General features: G+C 32.5%; 1 protein-coding gene across 5 annotated transcripts in view; it reads left to right on the top strand.

Moving 5' to 3' along the window:
- Nucleotides 1-22500, top strand: part of LOC145261088 (septin-5-like) — a 494396-nt gene that overhangs the window by 190352 nt on the left and 281544 nt on the right. For all 5 annotated transcript variants that reach the window (XM_080119270.1, XM_080119272.1, XM_080119277.1 and 2 more), the window contains one exon: nt 21716-21768. In XM_080119270.1, coding sequence (XP_079975396.1) covers nt 21716-21768 — 53 coding nt within the window. The remainder of the gene's footprint in view (nt 1-21715; nt 21769-22500) is intronic.

Here is a 22500-nt window from a genome sequence, read left to right as displayed (position 1 = left end):
TTCAATTGTGTTCTAAACAGAAATATTAATTTCGAACGCGCCCCTGTCACATCAAAGAACCTACCGTTGATTTTTATATGCGTGTGCAGTCATGAAACTTATCGAATGTACTTATGATATTAAGTTATAATAAGTTATAATAAGTTATATAAGGCGTTAACTTTAGTCAAAATAGCCTGTTCCTTCTTTTATCGGAATGTTTTCGATTATCGATACTTATCGAAGATATTCCGATAAAAAAAAAAATCATGTAAAGAACACTGCCAGGCACATAAAATACATTTGTGTGAATTTTCAAAAAATTCGACCCGGCTGTTTTGGAGTCCATATCAAAAGAACTCAGACAAACAAAGCTCTTTTTATACATGATGTCTAAAAAAGGCACTGAAGGTTTTGAACTAAAATAGTCTTTATTTTTTATATCTTTCTGTAATTTTAACACAATCTGATTAAGACATTGGAAAATTAAAAAAAATAAAAAATAAAAATGAAAAATTCAAACAATTTTTATTTATGAAAAAAAAAATTCTTTTAAATGTTGCCCATTTTCAGCTTCGCATATTTGTGTTCTTTCCAAAACATTATTCATGACAGATTGCAGAATCTCTGGATTGCGATTTAACTCCCTTATTTCGTTCCTGATGTTTTCCTTCAATTCTTGCAGGGTTTGGGATTTGTTAACATAGACTCTTTCTTTAAGATATCCTCACAAGAAAACGTCGGGCTAGTCAAGTCTGGGAAACGTGGTGGCCATTTGGCATTGCCATAGCGAGAGATAATGGTGTCGGCAAAACAATTGACCCCTGGTTTCGGTAAAACAATTTCACAACTTACTATACTTATCCTTAATTAATTTCCAAAATATTACCTGTAAAATATCTGAAATAAAGAAAAAAAAGTAATCTTTAATGATAAAATGACTAAGATTTTCAACCCTTCAGTGACTTTTTGGACACCTCATATAATAGTAGAGATGGAGGTTTAATTAACAGCAACCCGTTTTAATAATAATTAAAACAATTTTTGCATTTATTACTTTTAAACTATGAAGGTGGATATTTCAGGTGATATCTTTTTGTTTATTAAACCGCTTTACTAGCAGTGTCAGAAATTTCGTGAAAACTATTGAATAATTCCACCCGCCATCTTTCGAAGCTTATAACTCCTCGAAAAATGTAATTCAAGCCCTAATTATTTTTCCAATTAAAGGAGCAAAAAACAAGGTCTCATTAAAAAAATAAATAAATAAACGTGTTTTTTTTTTTTTAAAAAAGGTTTAAAACTTCGGACTTTACAGGTAAATTTCTAAAAAACACTACTTTTTTGTTTGTTTTAAATTTGAATATATTAATTATTGATCTTTTATCTTCAATTTGTGATATATAAAACTTTGGTACATGAATTAATTATTTACTTTTTAATAGGCATTTGAAAATGGGGGGGGGCGTGAATTAAAAAAAAAAACGTTTGTCTAAAATATTATATTCGGTTTATTGGAAAGAGCATAAAATTTCACATTGACCCTGAAAATATCGTAAAAATTGAATCAATAGAAATTTTTTTATAGATTTTTAAAGTTTAAAAATTGAAAAATACTGAACTCGTAAAATTCAATTAATTTCATTACTGTTTTTTTTTTAAATAAAAAAAAAATATTTCTATTACTTTTAAAACAACTTTAATAGTTTATTTTGGAAGTATAATCCATAAAGAAAAATAAACAACCCACTTTTAAAAGAGAAATTACGAGTTTTTTATATTTTATTTGCAGTTTCGTGTTAGGGGTGTCAAAAATTCCTACAAAAATTCTGATACACCTACCGCTTTACTTTTAATATTGACAAAACTGTTGCATCATTGTCGCCTTCGTTCAATCTCGAAAGATAATGGATGCCCCTTGTAAGGGTAGCGTGTAATTATGAGGCAAGGCTGCGCAATCCCCAACCACACCTCTCCTGAATCGGAACTGTTTAAGTCCAGTGGCAAGAAATCCAGAACGACCGGAAACAATGTCGAAATAAACAGAGAGCACATACAGCAACTGGAATTCTCAAATGGTCACCCATTTAGTACTGACCAAGCTCCACGTTGCTTAACTTCGGTGATCTAGCGGCAATTGGTGTGTCGATACGATTATGCCGTTGCCTAGATATGGAAAAAATAGGACAGTAAAAACAAAATTAAGATGTCACCCCCCACCCCCACCCACCAAAAAAAAAAACTGATTACATCGTGTAAGGTGTGGGGGGGGCAAAATATGAGATGTTTTTGTATATTATTTTATTTCAGTTAATATGTAGTTCAGCTTTTTAAAAATAAGTTGGTTAAAACAAAAAAAACAAAAAAAAAAAAAAACGAAATTGATCAATTATTTGATTTTTGGAGATAATTTTAAAACTCGTGTCGTTTTCATTATTTTCATTAAAATACGTAGAAATAATATTCAGTTCCATTTTACTCATCTGTAGCTTTTTGGGGAATTATTTTTTATTTATTTATTTATTTATTTTTATTTATTTATTTATTTTTATTTATTTATTTATTTATTTTTATTTATTTATTTTTATTTATTTATTTATTTATTTTTATTTATTTATTTTTTTATTTTTATTTATTTATTTATTTATTTTTATTTATTTATTTATTTATTTTTATTTATTTATTTATTTATTTTTATTTATTTATTTATTTATTTTTATTTATTTATTTATTTATTTTTATTTATTTATTTATTTTTATTTATTTATTTATTTTTATTTATTTATTTATTTATTTATTTTTATTTATTTATTTATTTATTTTTATTTATTTATTTATTTTTATTTATTTATTTATTTATTTTTATTTATTTATTTATTTATTTTTATTTATTTATTTATTTTTATTTATTTATCTATTTTTATTTATTTATTTATTTATTTTTATTTATTTATTTATTTTTATTTATTTATTTATTTATTTTTATTTATTTATTTTTATTTATTTATTTATTTATTTATTTTTATTTATTTATTTTTATTTATTTATTTATTTATTTTTATTTATTTATTTATTTATTTTTATTTATTTATTTATTTATTTTTATTTATTTATTTATTTATTTTTATTTATTTATTTTTATTTATTTATTTATTTATTTTTATTTATTTATTTATTTATTTTTATTTATTTATTTATTTATTTTTATTTATTTATTTATTTTTATTTATTTATTTATTTATTTTTATTTATTTATTTATTTATTTTTATTTATTTATTTATTTATTTTTATTTATTTATTTTTATTTATTTATTTATTTATTTTTATTCATTTATTTATTTATTTTTATTTATTTATTTATTTATTTTTATTTATTTATTTATTTATTTTTATTCATTTATTTATTTATTTTTATTTATTTATTTATTTATTTTTATTTATTTATTTATTTATTTTTATTCATTTATTTATTTATTTTTATTTATTTATTTTATTTTTTTTTTTAAATTTGCCGGTTTTACGGAGAATAAAAAGAAAACTGAGATTTCTTTTTATAATCTTTCTCCTTGAGAAAATGCAAAAATTACGATAAATCAATTTTATTTACAAGTTTTTACTGTTATTTGTTATGAGGGTTGTGAATTACGCATTTATTAGTGTCATACATATATATCACCTTTAATAAAAATGATAGACCTAGAACATAGAACTATCATGATTGTAGAAGATTCATTGACGTATACGTATATATGATAATGAGGAATTCGAAAAGAAATAAATAAACGTTTGATATATCCAAAGGAATTAGAATTGTGAACATAGAGGATAACAAGCTAGATTTCTGTATTTAGTTATAAAAATTGAAGATAGAATTTTTATAAAATGTTTGATAAAAGAAACTCCTTCCCTTTTCAAATAGTTCGTATGCCGCATAAAAATAGTTACTTGTCCTATGTGTATTTTTTACGGGAACATTATGTCCGAGATTTTAAGAATAGCTCGCGTTACTTTAAAATTAATAGATTTTATAACCCCAATCTTCGAAGAGACATTATCTACTAATAGCGGAGGTACCCGACGTTGCCCGGATGTGGAGAGGTCTTATGATAACAGTATTGATCCATGGAACCCTAAAAAAAAAAAAAACTTAACCAACCCCTCCCCCTAAAAATGTAAATAGCAGCGAGTACCCGTGTGAGCGCAAAAAAAAAAAGTAGTAAACAGGCAGGCAGGCTCGAACCTGCAACGCTAAGAGGAAAAGGAAATTAAAAAAAGGTGAACGGTTTAGTCGCCGCGCCCATCGTGACATACAACGTCGCCACCGTTCAAATTAAGCTTAGTCATTGCAAAGCGTATGATGACTTTGCAAAAATGTCGGCAAAAAAAAGGATACCTCCTTGTAATAAACGGCCCAGTTGACGGAAGGAAAAGAAGTCTTTATGTTAATTTATTATTTTGTATTTGTATTATAAGAAAAGTGTTTTCGACATTTAAGAAAAAAAAAAAAGGAGGGGGTTGCCATTTTTGTTTGCAAGTCGATTGTCTGCCCTTGATGATCCTAAATTTCCGACAGGTGTCGTTAGTAGCGTATCAGTCTCAAATAAGATGGCGTGAAGCAATTATTCGCTAAAATTTGTGATATTTGATTTTCTTAAATAAAAAGAACTACTTGATCGATTTACGTGATTTTTGGAATATGACATCTTCATGCAGGGACAAGTACGTACATTATAAAGATTATTTTTCAGATTTTTCTTGTAAAACAAATTTTTTAGGCCCAATTATAGACAAGCACCAAAATTTTTATCGCTGTCTTTTTAGTTATTGACAGTGTAGAGACGCGTTTAAAAGTAGCCATTCCATGCATATCTAAATGTTAATATACACCCCCACCCAACACACACACTGTATAGAAACTTGTTGCGAAAAAGAAAATGAATTTTCTTTCCACATCATTCCAAATCCATTATTTAACAGTTGTCGTAACGTTTATGCAATGTTTACGTCTACTGGAGCGGATAGTTTCCAATTTCGCGTTTCGCTTTCCAAAGAGTCCATTCCGTGCATTTTTCTTCCGTGTGGTTATTCTATCCCCGTTCGTTGGTTGTTATGAAACGAATTTTTTTTTTCTTTTCTTTTCTCTTTTATTAATCCTTCCGAAAGCGATTACTTTCCAACAGAAAGAAATGGCCAACTCAGAAGTGATTCATTTCAAATGAGACGCTTAAAAAAAGGTACGAAAATTAAGGGGGGAAATGCTAATGAACTCAAACAAGGAATATAAAGCACCCGCTTTTTTTATTATTTTGTTTCTCTTTTCTTATTTCACTGTCTGTCTGTCTGTCTGTCTGTCTGTCCAGCGCGCGCAATCTACAGGGTGGGCCAAAATAAGGGTCCTATCTTTAAATTTGAATAACTTCCACAAAATAAAAGTTAAACTCACCAAACTTTATGTGTGTGTAGACTGACCCTTCCGAGATTTTTTTGAAATAAACAAAACAAATTTTGGCCGAAAAACACTTCTTAAAACTTACATGAATTTTTAAAAATAGGACCCTTATTTTGGCCCACCCCGTATATCTCTCTGACAGGTCCTATGTTACGAAAAGATATATGGTAATTTAGCTACACAAAATTTTCCGTTTTCATCCCCATAAGAAACGGTCAGGCTAATTCGTGAAATTGGTGTGTGTGTGTGTGTGTATATATATATATATATATATATATATATATACATATATACATATATATATATATATATATATATATATATATATATATATATATATATATATATATACTAGCCAACCCGTTGTTTCGGCGTTGCTCGGGAAATTAGATTACGTGATGAAATTGTAATGTTACTACGAATGTTGTTAATGATAATACTGATGAAATATAATGCAAATAATGATGGCACCACTGATAGCAATATTCATAGTCATACGAAAAGAATTAACTGTAGCGTTAAATAGTAACATTAAGCAAGAAAAGAAATAGAATACTAAATAGAATAATAAATGAAACAAAATAAAAATGAATACCATTAATGCTACCATCATTACTAATAATAAAATATGAAAATTAAAAAAAAATTGACTTTTACAAGGAAATGTAAATCACCCACTTTTTTACTCTCTCTCTCTCTCTCTCTCTCTCTCTCTCTCTCGCTCGCTCGCTCGCTCGCGCGCAGAATCCATATCTCTGATATCTACGTTATTTCATGTATCCACACAAAATTTCATAAGATATATTATTTTATTATGAACTTCAATAGTGCTCAATACGTGAATAGAGCCAGACAGTATGTTATCTTCTACTATATAATAAAATGATTGCAGAAATTCCCATCTGGACCAAAATACCGTGGGTTTGTAACAGTATACGCCACATAAAAATTTATTATGTCTACATTATTAGCTACTATTTTATATAACTTTAGAACACCATTTTAGACACATTTGATCGTTATAAAAAATCCTACATTACATCCTAGGAGTAACTTAATCACAATCGCAACATCTTTTGACGAGGTAGTTCCTATTTTCCCTCTAAATCCACAGTCCTCTTACTGTCCCTACTCATCACCTTATAACTATTTTCTCCGACACACTTCGTAACTGGTTCATACACTCATACACATGTCATTATCTTTCCAGTTACCGATTACAAAATAATAATTTCTCCGTTCGAAATGTCCGGCTTTTCTCATTGGCTGGGAACTGACAGATCCATTATTCGGAAATAAACAACTTATTCAAAAAACGAAGTGTCAGACCTTCACAAACATGACGTCTCTCTCTACACAAAGCAATCGTTTTATAAACATTAAACTAACTACAAAAAATCTAAACAACTCAAAATCGTAATTTTAATACCCTTACTGTTACCTACACAGACATTGTCACAACGAAACTAACCCCTTAAATAAAAACCATCTCTGATACAAACATAATTAACATTTACGGTTAGTATTTTTTTCTTCGATTCTCCGTATCAAATAGTCAACGATGCTATATTTTTTTTGTTTTTATTTTAGTTTGTTTTTTATTTTAGTTTGTTTTGTAACGGGTCGTTTACTTTTCTGTTTTTCTTATTTTGTTTTTGTTTTAGTTTTTTACTTTGAATTCTTTCCCTGAAAAAAAAAAAAAACATTTATGGTTAGCATTGATTTTTTTTCCTACTTCGATTCTCCTTACCAGACACTCAACAATGCTATTTTCTTTGTTTTTACTTTACACAGTTTATTATAATGCTTGACTCTAACATTTAATCATAACCATAAATTGACATTTTATGTACTTCAAGATCTCTTTGTGTGATTTTAAAGCCTTTAATCTGTCTACGTGTGGGTGCGTGTATATGCGTGTCTAACTTTGTGCGTGAGTTTGGTTGTGTGAGTATGCGTCCGAGTATTTCTGCCTGTGTGCGTTTTTGTGTTTATTTTCTGTGTGTGCGTGTGTGTTTGTTATGATTTTAAAGCCTTTAAGCTGTCTACTCCTTACTTTCGAAGTGTGTGTGGGTGCGTGTATGTGTGCGCGTGCGTGTGTGCATGACTTTGTTTGCGTATGTATGCATGAGTTTGGTTGTGCATCCGTGTGTTTCTGTGCGTGGGTGTTTGTGTTTGTTTTGTGTGTGCGTGAGTGTGATTTTTTTTTTGTGTCTGCCTGAGTTCGTTTGTGCGTGTATGCGTCCCTGTGTTTTGTGTGTGTGTGTTGTGTGTGTGTGTGTTTTGTGCGTGCGTGTGTGCGTGCGCGTTTTTTGTGTATGTGTTTGTTTGCATGTGTGTGCGTGTGCGTCCGTGTGTGTGTGTGTTTGTGTTTTTTTGTCTGTGCATGTGTTTTTTATGTGCATGTGTTTTTTGTGTGTATGTGTTTTTTATGTGTATGTGTTTTTTATGTGCATGTGTTTTTTTATGTGTGTGTGTTTTTTGGTGAGTGATACCATGTGTGTTTGTGCATGGGTGTGTGTGCTTCTTTGTGTGCGTGCGTGTTTGTGTTTTTTGTGTGTGTGCTTCCATGTGTGTGTGTGTGTGTGTGTTTTCCCCATGTGTGTTTTTTAGGGTTTGGGCTTCCGTGTATGTTTGCGCGTATGTGTCTCTAATACTTGGGTCAACCAGACTCAGGCACGGAAACGCGTGGCCGGCCAAGTACAGCTAGTACAAATATATATGACAATTAAGCTACACAAAATCTTCCACTTCTCATCATAAGAACTACATGAATTAAAATATAATCTTTTATGACCGGGCAACGCCAGGTGGTCTACTCATAAAACTATACTGCTAGACCTTATGTTTAGAATCTTTATTCCCATCACAACATATGAGTAAAGAAACTAGACTACAGCCAGAAAGCAGGAGAATGACTCCTCTCTAATTTACATGGAAGCGCGACCTTTGAAGCCTCTATCCTTGTTTAGTCCAGTGGAAGGCACTCAACCACCTGAGAACAGAAATGGGGCGAGCAAAAGCTGCTATGGTCAGATACAGCAAAAAACCCGACTGGATCATCTGTGGATGTGGAAAAAAGTACCGGACGATGTAGTATTGCCTTGTATGTATTTTACGATGTCGCTCGAATAAGTGACTATGGTTCACCTGTGTTTAAGGATAACGAAACTGGTCGTAGTCGGTTGAAGGTACGAGTTAGAAAGGCGAACTCATAGTTAACCATTAGTGGTTTATTTGCCAACTCAACTACCAGTTGTTACGATCCGACACGGATGTCTGCTATTGTACCTATTGGAATAAAACTATTCTGTATAATTATACTTGTGTATTTTCCAATCGACGATGAAACAACTACCTCGCAAGTGAGGCTTAAAAGATGTAGCATCATTCGGTGATAAAGCAAACGACTGCATGAAGAAATGGGAAGCTTATCATATAACGAAGATACAAAAAGAAGAGTGGACCTGGGAGTATGTATATATACATGTCAGCGGCATTCACCTTAGGTGGGTTGTCGGCTTTCTCCTAAGGAGGAAGTGTCAAGGGAATATGAAATCAACAAGTAGTCCCCCCAGTCGTTTGTATATCTCCGTCAGGATTTACGATGCATTAAATGGTAAGAATTTGAATACAGGCTGGAACGATAAAATTGTCGCCTTAAAGAAAACAACACTACAGCTTTATTTTAAAACTTTTATTGAAAAAAAAAATCAATTCAGGGAACTTGATTATGTACCTATTTACTATGCCTCCCCACGGGACAGAGTTAGACACCAGGGTCGTTTTTTAACGTGGAGAAAAGGTACAAAAATAAAAATTGTCTCAGTTGTGAAGGATTTCTCCTCCACCGAAAGAGAACAAGAAATAGAAGTGCAGCATCTGAAGAACAGATACTACACTTTGATCTTGAACTTGATTATGTAGTAGAGCTGCCATCTATTTAATGTAGCCGCTCTCAGCCTCAATCACCGCCTCGATACGGGTCCGGAACTGGGACTATGCCTTTTTCACAAACGCCAGCAGCAGCTCGGCGAATACTTACCAGATGGCAGCCATCTGGCTTTGATGTTGTGGGAGGTTATGCTGGTGATATTTTCGATGTATGACCAAACGTAGTAGTCCAACGTGTTCAGGTCGGGGTAGGAGGGGGGTGGCTAGTGAGAGAAGGATACAAAGTCGTAGCACTCCTTCTGAAGCCAATCTTGGGTCACTTTGGACTTGTGGGCCAGCACCGACCCTTGCTGCCACACTCAGGATCTGCCAAAGGCCACCTGATTGCACCCGGGTATCACCACGTTCTTCAGCACATTCAGGTACACTTTGATGTTGACTTACAAGCCGACTTTGAAGATGTGATGTGGGCCTCACTTGAGACCACACCAAATACGATAATTGTTGCTGGAAACCGTTTTCATCATCCTGTTATTCGTGCCAATCTAGCGATGCATTTTAAGTGTGCTGGCAATGGTCCTGTAAGAATATGGATTGGTGAAAGCATGACTTGTACAGCGGCGCATCTTTGATTTCACTTATTGAAGATTGTATCTCTATCAGACATGATAGAAGGCTCTTATCGGTCTTGGGATGTGTACACAACTGGTCAACTAGTAGATGGTCTGCACAAAAAAAAAAAAGAAAACCGGTTTTCATCAAAAGGACATGGAATCATGTCGTCTCTTTTGGGGCGACAATTTTATCGTTCCACCCTGCAGCTTGGTTGTTATTCTTCCTTGCCATAGATTATCTTTTTTCTTTCTTCATTTTGCCGTACTGCATAGCGATTTAATGGAGATATATATACTCATCAGTGCAGCTAGACAAGCAACTTTCTCAAGCCAGGATCGAAACTCGACCGCCCATATGACAGTCAGAGCTTCTAATCGTTGCGTTATCTGGCTGCTGCTATGCGGGCAATGAATTAACAATGTTTTTGACATTGTCCAAAGTACCTAAGCTCAATTTGTTTACACACAGAGCATTGCTTCATACGCTAATGGTAATTTGTATATCACTTCCCAATATGCTCAACCCAAGATAGGGAGCATTATAGTAATCCACATACAGTACTGTTTCGCTGTTCCACAGCTCATCAGTGCGGCTAGACAAGCAACTACCTCAAGCCAGGATCGAAACCCGACCGCCCATATATATATATATATATATATATAGCAAAAATGGTAATTAGTAAAAACCTGAAGAATGTGCTCAATACTAAGTTAGGTGGAGCCATATATATTATGGTTATATATTATTAAGTAAATAGTTTATGCATAAAATTGTACTTTCGTATATTAATTTATTTGATTAAATGAAGTAGTTATATATATATATATATCTAAAATATATTTTAGTCATCGACATACAGTCCTGTTTCGTTGTTTCACAACTCCTCAGTGCCGCTAGACTAACACCTATCCCAAGCCGAGGATCGAACCTAGAACCGTCGTGATGACAGTCGGCAGTTCTACCCCCTGACTACGGAAGCGGTGGCCGCAATTAATCTGTCCGAATGTCTATTTAAATAAACATCCGTCCGCCACTCGTAAAGTGCTCAAACGTTTAAACCGCGAGCTTCGCATTTTTTCAGCTAAATTAAGTAGCGAGTGAGATTATTTACGATAGTGCTCAACCCAAGAGGGGGGCTTTATAAAATATATTTTAGTCATCGACATACAGTCCTGTTTCGTTGTTTCACAACTCATCAGTGCCGCTAGACTAACACCTATCCCAAGCCGAGGATCAAACCTAGAACCGTCGTGATGACAGTCGGCAGTTCTACCCTATATATATATATATATATATATATATATATATATATATATATATATATATATATATATATATATAAAACGAAAAAAAAAGGTGGGGGTGGATTATTAATCTAATAGTCCTGTTTTAATTATCGGTTTTTACGATCTGCTTTTAAGCTTCAGTGGTGATATATTTTCATTAATTAAGCCCACCCCCACCTACACACACATGCGCGCGCAGTCCTTTTGTTTTTGTTAGACTTTTGAACCAAACCTTCCTCCTCCATAAAGTGTGCTTAAAAATATATATTTTGGGTATGGGGGTGAAGGGTTCCGAATGGATTTCTCCCGCCCCCACCCTCTTAAGGCACAGCTTTTTAAGGTCAATCGCCTCATACAATAGCGATTACCTTAAACTCTTTTAAACTGTGAATATATCTATTATGTCTATAAAAACGAGAATGCGAGTGCATGAGGATAATTCTCAACCTATATATTCAACGAATTTTAGATATGCATGCTTGAAATTTGGTATATAGGGTATTCAGACATGTAGAAAACTTTTTTAAATCCGTTTTTATCCGGAAAAAAGGGGCTGCTAAGGGGTAAAAATTGTACGTGAGAGTCATTGGTTCTTATCTGTTTCTCAACTGTTTCACGAATGCGCATGCGTGAAACGTTCACATAGCAGATTATTTGTTAAGCATAAGTAGGTTTGAAAACACTGATTAAAGACCGTGTCAAGCTGGCCTAATGGTTATCGTACTTGACTCGCTGTCTTTAGGTTTTGGTTTCGATCTCAGCTCGAGTATTTTTTTTTTTTTACTTACAAGAAATGAATTGTTAAAAAAAAACACATAATACTTTCATGCACATGTCTCACTTTTGTACCTCCTTTTTTTACAGGAATTTAAAGTGACGTTTCGTACCTACGGTATTGCTGTTGATAATAAATAAGAATTCTGCATTGATTAACATATAATATTTATACATATTTTACGACTGGCAACGCCGGGCGGCCTTCTAGTGTGTGTGTGTGTATATATATATATATATATATATATATATATATATATATATATATATATATTGTGTCAGGTCATGTCATATGCTACTGGTACCATGTAACCCAGTACTACCTGCCTCATGGTCGGGTCACCGGCGACTAAACTGGTTGCCCCACTAAACTTATTTGGTGAGGAGGGTGGCTAGTTTCTTTGAAGGATTAAAAACAAGACCTTCCAAAGGGCGAATGAACCCTTTTTCGGGGTCAACGGCCGACTAGCACCGTGCGTGTATGTATGTGTGCGTTGGGGTGGAGAGGGCTCCTGTAAGCCGTAGTGAAGGCAACCTTTCTAGGAGAAGCAAATCTCTGATTTAAAAAACCATAAAGCGGGAGACCAGTACCCGCATTAAGCTGGTCTGCAGTTTAACTTGTTGCTGGCTATCTTGCTCTTGCTTGTTGCTGGATCTCAACATTTTGAACCGAGAGAGAGAGACTTAGCTGTCGTACAAAGCTAAGACTCTGTAACATCATCTGTGTATAGATATTCTCTCAGAGATTTGTCTATAAAAATGGTCCTGTGGCGATGGAAGTCATTTTTTGGCTCATGGAAGTGTTTGAGGGAGTGGCACTCGTCTGACAAGACGTTGCAATCATTATATTATATATACATATATATATATATATATATATATATATATATATATATATATATAGATGAAAATCCTGATCGATATTACTTGAAGAAATACTTTGAAGGAGATCCTAGCCAAAAAGGAAAAGCTCAATATTTAAGAATAGAGCAATATATAAGTTTCGTAGTTTAATTTTAAATTCTGAAAAAAAAAAACATATAGAGGCATATATTCGATTTAAGAATTTATTGCTTGACAAAGGAGTATCTAGGAAGGGTTATTATAATTTCCTTAATCCATGGATTTTCAACAATGGGGTAACGATTTCGGTGAAGTTGTGAAGGTTCATGTGTTTGAGTATGCTTAGGGCATCTATATTTATCATGTCTAATTCATTTTTATGAACAGTTTTATATGATTTATTCAATTCTTTGTACATAAGCTTCTTATATTTCGGATATACTTTGTCAACACCGAGAAAGCATTTGGACCAAAGCAAATAACACACAATCAACGCAACAACGAATAAGACAGCCCGGTATACTTTTCGAAATATCAAGAAGTGGCAGTACGCTTTCGCTATATGGGAATATCACTTTCTCACATGGGCCTATTTTCTGCCCACCCGCATTTGTAACCCCGAATGACATTGGACTCTTTCTGATAATGGACTACCCAGGTTGTATCAACTTCTCTTTTCGTATAATTTTCTCCATATAATTATCCACAACCACTCAAAAACTATTTTCAATAATTGTGCTGAAAAGCAAAATAACGTCCATTCGCAGCTGAACATTTTGCTAACTGCATTTCATTTCCTCTGATGATGTGAGCCATTGTTGAAAATCCATGGATTAAGGAAATTAAAATAACCCTTTCTGTATATTCCTTTGTCAAGCAATAAATTCTTAAATCGAATATATGCCTCTATATTTTTCAGAATTTAAAATTAAACCACGAAACTTAAGACACTGATAGAATTCAGATGAAAAATCCTGATCGATATTACTTGAAGTAATACTTTCAAGGAGATCCTAGCAAAAAAGGAAAAGTTCAATATTTAAGAATAGAGCAATATATAAGTTTCGTGGTTAAATTTTAAATTCTGAAAAAAACAACATATAGAGACATATATTCGATTTAAGAATTTATTGCTTGACAAAAGGAATATATAGAAGGGGTTATATTAATTTCCTTAATCCATCATCTCTGATGATATAAGCCATTGTTGAAAATCCATGGATTAAGGAAATTAAAATAACCCCTCCTATATATTCCTTTTGTCAAGCAATAAATTCTTAAATCGAATATATGTCTCTATATGTTGTTTTTTTTTTCAGAATTTAAAATTTAACCACGAAACTTATATATATATAAGTTGTGTGTGTACGTTCATCTATTATTATGCTGACTTGAATCAATGTTGTTTTTTTCTGTTTATTTTTAATGAAGTGTGATTTGACATGATTAAAATCCGAAAATTGAAAGAGAAGCTGCAAATACCTTTAATATGTTTCCATTACGCCATTTTGAATTTCAATCATGCTTTATTTAATCACAATATTTCCTTTTGACGGATTGATTGTTGCTATTTCTTCTGATGAGTTAAGGGGCATAATAGATTCACTGATTGATATAATAATTAAGTGATTGATTTTGCGATATGAAACAGACACTCTCAGGAATTGGAAATGTAAACTGAATTAAAGGAATAAATTATAAGATGGTCAACATCATAAATTTTGGAATATAGTTTTTTGTCATTTATTCACTATATTGCTTTGTAATTACATTGAGCTTCTTAAATAAGGATTGGTATATATTATAAACAGATATATATATATATATATATATATATATATATATATATATATATATATATATATATATATATATATATATATATATATATATATAAAATAAAAATTATAATTAAATTTACCAAAATAATCCAAGATGGTAAAATTAAAGTATATTATAAATATTAAAGAATTAATATTTATAAAGTAATCTCAACCAGATGTAAAAGCTCGATAAAGCCAAATAGGAGATAGAGCTTATAATACGAGCAAACAGTTAATAAAACATGTTAAAAAACACTTTGAAATGAGTTAAAAACATATTTAATCTGAAAAGGAAACACTAGATAAGTGGATAGTCCTTAATCCACGGAGTTTCGAAGAAAGACTTTCCTTCTCATCAGAGAATATATATATATATATATATATATATATATATATATATATATATATATATATATATATATATATATATATGTTGTTGTTTTAAACGATAAATATGGTTAAATAGTGGCTTCGCCTCGAAGTTTAGTTTTTATTTTTACTTAGAAAGTCGCCCATCATTTGTATGGACGTATATAACATTTTATTTATTTTTTATTATTTTTAAAACAGTAATCTATGTACACGCGTGTTTCAAGGTAACTAGCTCTCATCAGCGTAGCTTGACTGTTTTTAGGAGTCGAACTCCAGAAATGAATATTCAAATAGTTTATTCAAAAAAATTCTACACTGTCGATCAATTGGAAACATTAACAACAATAAATCAAGGGGGTCAATTAATAAATCATACCATTGCTGACACAAAAATCAATAAAATAAAAATCAATAATAATCATTGATCAATGTGCAAACAGTTGTCGATGATCAGCAACAAGTTGAGAAACACCTAGTAATGTTACTATATACTTGCCTCCCCACGAGGGCAGAGTTAGACATAAGGTCGGATTTAAATGTGGGAGAAATCTAGCTCCCCGAAAATGGGTACTCTGGATAGAAACAAAAATTAAAAAAAAAAAACTGCCTCAGTCATGAAGGATTTCTCCCTCACTGACCGAGGACAGAAAATGTGAAATGTAGCATCAGAACAGATACTACACTGTAATTTTGGCATCTAGTGATGTTACTAGAAGATCTCAGTCTTTAACCGCCTTCCTAAAGGATCTCCGGGACCCGCTATGCGATAAATTTGCTCATCGTCCATCTGAAGTCTTATAATGCCTCCCCTTGTGGGCAGTACAGACCTCATTGGGAAACCCTGTTCTAGTTGATTGAAATTTGCAAATAACTCAAGTGAACACCATTCTTTCATCCTTTGTCCGTTTGTCCACTTGGTTTGCCCACCCACTCTTATTTTATACGCCGTCTATTGGTTCCCCTCTCTCTTGTTAACCTCAATCTTTGACTTCATTCTCTCTCTCTCTCTCTCTCTCTCTCTCTCTCTCTCTCTCTCTCTCTCTCTCTCTCTCTCTGGTTTCTCTCCTCCCTCACTCTCTCTCACACACACTTCCTAGTTTTTTCTCCTCTTGTTTCCTCTCACCTTCGCTCTCTCTCTCTCTCTCTCTCTCTCTCTCTCTCTCTCTCTCTCTTTCGCTCGTTTCCCCTCACTCTCCCTCTCACTTTGTCTCGCTCACGGTATCTCTCACTCTTACTCTCCAATGCTTTCTCCCCTTTCTGACTTTCTCTTCCTCTTACTTTCTCTATCATTCTTCTTCTCCTTCTCGTTTTTTATCACTCTCACGTCATCTCACTCTCACTTTTACTCTCGCTTCCACCCCTCTTTCACTCCTACTGTCGATTCTTCTTTGCATTATCTCTCTCTCTCTCTCTCTCTCTCTCTCTCTCTCTCTCTCTCTCTATCTATATATATATATATATATATATATATATATATATATATATATATATATATATAAAGAATCCAGTGATAGTAAAAAGGGAAACAGGAAAATATTGAAATAATTCATTATAAACCAAAGGAAATATCACCAGTGCTGTAATACTATTTAATCCATACTTGGAAACAGATATAAAGGGGGCTGAAAATAGAAAAAAGAGGCTAATTTTGTCTGCGTTTTTTTTAATTATTATTTAACAGGCTTTGCAAACACGTTTTATTTTTTTCTGATTTAAACAATTGTCACCGATCAAGCTCAATGGTTGACACAACGGGTCACATTTTTTTTTTTTTTTTTTTTTTTTTAGTTCTAGTTGGAATTTATCCAAGTATTTTCAATCTCGCTAATCTAGTGACCTTTTGTAAAATCGTAGATTCGCTTAAATTGTAAACCTGCTTTTTGGCCACTACTTTTGAGACATAATTGCCTTCAACAATCCAGCGCCATAATTAGTCGTGACCTTTTTAAATCGTAAATTAAAATGACTTTTTCAAAATTATTACATTTTGATAAGTTATCCATAATTTCACAGGTATGACCTTTGTCTGTGACCTTCTGTGTGAGCGACATGACCTTTTAGTTTGATTCTAAAAAGCTCAAATTCATTAGTTTCAAACGAAAAAAAAATCTATCTCTACTATTGCATGAAAGAAACTTTGTTTTAGAGTTCCCTATGGACTCGAAAACGGTTGGGCCGATTTTTATGAAAATTTACACGAATGTGATTTATTCGTCTGGCAGTGTTCTTAGATAGGTTTTGTATCGGAATATCTTCGATAAGAATTGATAATCGAAATAATCAGATAAAAGAAGGGGCAGACGGTTTTGACAAAAGTTAACACCTTACACATCCTAACATAGCAAGTGCATTTGAGAAGTTTTATTACCACACAAGCCGGATAGGTCCGACATATAATAATCAACTGTAGGAAAGTGAAATTGAAAGACAACACCCTAGAGGAATAGTACTCTAGCCTGTAAAAAATGCCTGGGCAAACCCCGTCGACTTGGGCAGTGAACCTTCTAGAACTGCACATAACCAACAACATTCTATAGTCGACAGGAGAAAAGACATTTCAAGAATGCATACTAAACCCTTTATTAAATTTTGAAATTCAGTTCAGTTTGAAGTTTCACAGCAGAAAGATTCTCAAGTTTAAAAAGATGCAGCTGAAGGTCGAAAGGTTGTATTGGAAACCTTTGACAAGTATCGATAATCAATAATCGAAATAATCCAATGAAAGAATGAACAGACGAATTTAACCAAAGTTAACACCTTATACAGCCTAACATCACAAGTGGATTTGATAAGTTTTATAACAAGATCTGAAAGACCCGACATATAAAAGCAACAGTACGTTCTTAGATATGATGGAAACGCGTTCAAAATGAATGTTTCTGTTTAAAGCACAATGGAAGCATGATACTTGATTTTTGCATTTTAAACTTTAATTCAAGCCATTATATATTAAAATAATTTTATAAAATCAAAAGCAAACTCTCTACAGTGCAATGTAGAGCTCACTGTATTGTAGTCACTGCGGTGAGGAATGTGAAGGTTCCTCTCAAAGAACCGCGACGGGTTCCCAACTAAAGCAGGCAATCAATCAATTTGATTGAAAAAAAATGGGCAATTTCACCGATTTCGATGACAATAAAAATATAGTGAAACATTCATTGATCATCATTCTCGGGCAACGTCTGGTCTCCATGCTAGTATATAATATAATTCTACACTACACAACTAAAAAGAGTATTGCAGTGTGCAAAGTGTCAACTGGAATTTCACCGAATACAGTTGATTTCCGATAACTTTGGTCTGTGGAACACATTACTCCAAGACTGCTTTTCTGTAGATAACGAGAGAGAGAGAGAGAGAGAGAGAGAGAGAGAGAGAGAGAGAGAGAGAGAGAGCGAGAGAGAGAAGTAATATATCCTTATCTTCATTCAACCGGGTTCAAAGTCATCCTTGGATTGGTATCTACTAGCATCTGTCTTTTCTCCTTCTGGCGTCTGGTCCTGGATATGACCTTAAACTATATCCGATGGTGAGGCCCCAGCTTGCGTGCTTTGGGGAGTGTGGAGCCACCCTTTAATAGCCATTGCTCCCAGGTCCACTCTGGCTCGGAGTGGTAGTACCTGTTAGGGTCCCAACTATGGGTTAAATAGAAACCGACTTGAAAAAACCCAAATATATTCTATTAAAAAATTGTTCTTCAAAATCACTGGATTCAGCATTAAATAACGTTATATTCGTCGATTTTTTTCTTCCTCTTTCGTTGTCTCCTCTTTCTTTCCTTTTGCCTCTCTCTTTTTTCTTTGTATATCTCTCTAACTCTCTTTCCATCTCTTTTTCAAACCTTATCTCGGTTTCTCCTTCACTTTTAACCCCTTTCTTCCCTCGCTCCCTATCTCTCTTTCCTCGCTCTCTTTTTCTTTCTCTTTCGTTGTCTTCTCTCTTTCTTTCCCTCTGATCTTCTTTTGTTATCTGATGTTTTCTCTATTTCTGATTTCCATTCCTCTTTCTTTCCATCTTTCTCTCTCTCTTTCTCTCTTTCTCTCTCTCTTTCTCTCTTTCTCTCTCTCTGTCTCTCTCTCTCTCTCTGTCTCTCTTTCAACAAACCCTGAAGACCCTTTAGATTTACACAAGGAAAATCTTCCAAAGTCAACACTTCGCATATTTTTAATTGACTTTCTGTTTGTCTTTCGTTTGGCCCTTCAATAATCAAACAAAATGGCGGAAAAGCCAAAAACAAAAACACAAGAAAACCAAACACTTTGTTTGTCGATTGATCTATTTTTAGATCATACGCGTCATCGACCTGCGATGTGAGGTGTCGTCTGTCAGTAGTTTAGTGGTACCGAAGTTTACTTTCGATCTCTAAAATAATACGCTGAAGCACTTCCTGTTCGTACGTACGTTATCACTTTCCACTCAGATTTAAACAAAAATCATGAGATCGTCTGATTGGTGATTAATCTGATGACGCTAAAGTAAAAATTTCACACTTTACCCATTTTTAAGTGAATTGTTCCCAAATCAAATTATGTCGTCCCATCGACTAAAACAGTGCAATCTTGAATAAATAGATTTTAAAAAGTAATATTCGTTTTATTAGTATGAGGAATATTTTGTTGATAATTGATTTTACATCCAAAGCAATGGGAATTTGGGTAAGGAGCACCGGTTTGTGTAGACACCAGGGAGTGCTTTCCCTGTGGAAGGAAAAAAAAAGGACGGAGATGCTTTTGGCCTGGACATAAATGTAAGGGTTTACCCGGGGGTGAACATTGTCCCACTATGCGACAAAACATCGTCAACCACTTCTGAGTGAGTATTTGTATTTTGATGATTTTACATATTTGTCAACAGGCAATAAAAATGTGTATTTATGTACTTGTGAATTATCTGAGTTTCTGTTTGTAAACCTTTCTAGTTTCAGTGATTCAACTGACTATGAATTCCCTAACGTTAGCAACACATCGAAAGCATACGTCATTGGTTAACCGACTAGGGTATGAAGACCATATGTCAAGGTTTCGATCCTCTTTTGTTGAAGAAAGTCACTTTGCACTATTTTACGTTAGAATGTTGTTCATAGCAATGATATTTTCTAATGTTGGAAGATTACGCTTGGCGCGCGTGATATGAAAGTCAAAGATATGTTTTCCGTGATGTAAGCGTTGTTTACATTTTAAAATAAAATACGTATGAAATGTTATAGTATATCTTGTGATCGTTTGGTCTTACTAGATTTCAGGACAAGAATTCATCTAGTCTGGTGGAGTGTACAGCTTAGTTCTGTGATTATAGACAGCATCATTTGGAGAAAGTGCATCATTCCTCGTACAAGTGATTGGGGAGATGTCTTCTCTTCCTTAGGATCTCTTTCTCACGTAAAAAAAAGATTGCGAGTCTTTCTCTATTCTATCGTTATTTTCATGGCAGGTCCTCGGCTGAGCTCTAATCTATCGTTCACTCTGAAAACATTCACAACAAAAGCTCGTCTAACTACAACCATTATAGATAATTTTCCTTTCTTCCTATGTCTATCTAAATCTAAACGAAACTTCTGTGAGTAACGTTTCTTTCCAAGAATTACCCATCTGCGGAACATGATACCACGGGAATGCTTCTAAATAGATTACAACATGATTGTTTTCGAGTTCAATGCAAAAAAAATCTGGTTGTCGGTTTCCTTATTTTCTATCATAGTTAGCAATCCTGACGATGTTGTCTCACCAGCCACACGACAAACGCATTAACCCTTATCCTCAAGTGGCTATTGAGTCTTGATAAGTGCTGATACGTTAGTACATAAAAAATTAAACCATACCGGAACTGCACACACGCACATTGCAACATCCATTTTTTTTTTCTTTTTTCAAGTTATTTACAAAATATTATAATTGGTCCCACGACAAAAAAAGAGTGGACCTGTAAATTCACCCTTGTTCGTTCGTCTGTCCGCACTTTTCTCAATAGCTACGCCTTGGAAGTTTTGGAAATTTTGCACAAACTTTAAACATGATATGAGTAAAAAAAGTAACAAAACGGATTTTCCGGGAAAACTCCGGTTGCCCCCCCCCTCCCGGATTAAAATGGTTAAAATTGACACTTTTGTGTTTACTAAAAAAATTGATTCCTTGGATTTTTATAAAAGTTTCTGAAAAGTTGTAACTAACTGATTTCTATATAATTTTGTTTGTCTATACTTCGCGATAACTCTTGGGTGTGCCCCAGGGGCTCTTTTAGGGCTAATAAAAACGCTCCATTTTTGGGGACTATTTTACCATATTTGTCCAAAATTTTTCTGTGTATGTGTACTTAGCAGTTTTGCATGATGCTGAACTCAAATTTTAATATTTTAAAGCCTTTGGGGACTTTTTGGGCTAAATGGGGGGGGGGGGCAAATGATGGACTTAGTCATTTCTTTTTTTTTGCATGGTGCAGAACTAAAATTTACATGTTAAGGCCTAAAACTGCACCGTTTGTTCATTTTCACTAGGATTTGACGTCCCTTGGGAACTTTTGGGTCAAATGCGGAAGGGGGGGATGCTAAACTTAGTCATTTTTTTATGCCACGTTGACTATGCACTCACAGGGGACCATGCATGCTTCACTTGTTTTTGTTTGTTTTCTTGTTTTTGTTTTGTTTTTCTTTTCTGAAAATTTATATTTTTTTTTATTTTTGCAGCCAGTCTGGAAAACAACAAGGATCTTTCAGACAGCAAATCATCTAAAAGTGATGTGAGTAGAAATCGAACCATTTTTTATTTTTTTATTTTTATTTATTTTTTTTTTATTTTTATTTATTTTTTATTTCATTTATTTTTTATTTTTTATTTTTTAAATTTTTTTTAAATTTAAAAAAAAATTTTTTTTAATTTTTTTATTTCTTTTACATTTTTTTCATTTTTTCATTTTTCCATTTTTTTATATTTTTATTTTTTCATTTTTTCATTTTTCCATTTTTTATTTTTTTATTTTTTCATTTTTTTATGTTTTTATTTTTTTATTTTTTAATTTTTTTATTTTTTCATTTTTTTATTTTTTCTTTTTTTTATTTTTTCTTTTTTTTATTTTTTCATTTTTTTATTTTTTCATTTTTTTATTTTTTCATTTTTTTATTTTTTCATTTTTTTATTTTTTCATTTTTTTATTTTTTCATTTTTTTATTTTTTCATTTTTTTATTTTTTCATTTTTTTATTTTTTCATTTTTTTATTTTTTCATTTTTTTATTTTTTCATTTTTTTATTTTTTCATTTTTTTATTTTCATTTTTTTATTTTCATTTTTTTATTTCATTTTTTTATTTTTTTCATTTTTTTATTTTTTTCATTTTTTTATTTTTTCATTTTTTTATTTTTTTCATTTTTTTATTTTTTTCATTTTATTTTTTTTATTTTTTTCATTTTTTTATTTTTTTCATTTTTTTATTTTTTTCATTTTTTTATTTTTTTCATTTTTTTATTTTTTTCA

This window comes from Euprymna scolopes, chromosome 37 (assembly GCF_053919585.1).
Source record: "Euprymna scolopes isolate OS-2025 chromosome 37, ASM5391958v1, whole genome shotgun sequence".
In the NCBI taxonomy this organism is placed as follows: Eukaryota; Metazoa; Mollusca; class Cephalopoda; order Sepiida; family Sepiolidae; genus Euprymna; species Euprymna scolopes.
The sequence above is the reverse complement of the archived record's forward strand: the minus strand, read 5'-3'. Positions and strand labels throughout refer to the sequence as shown.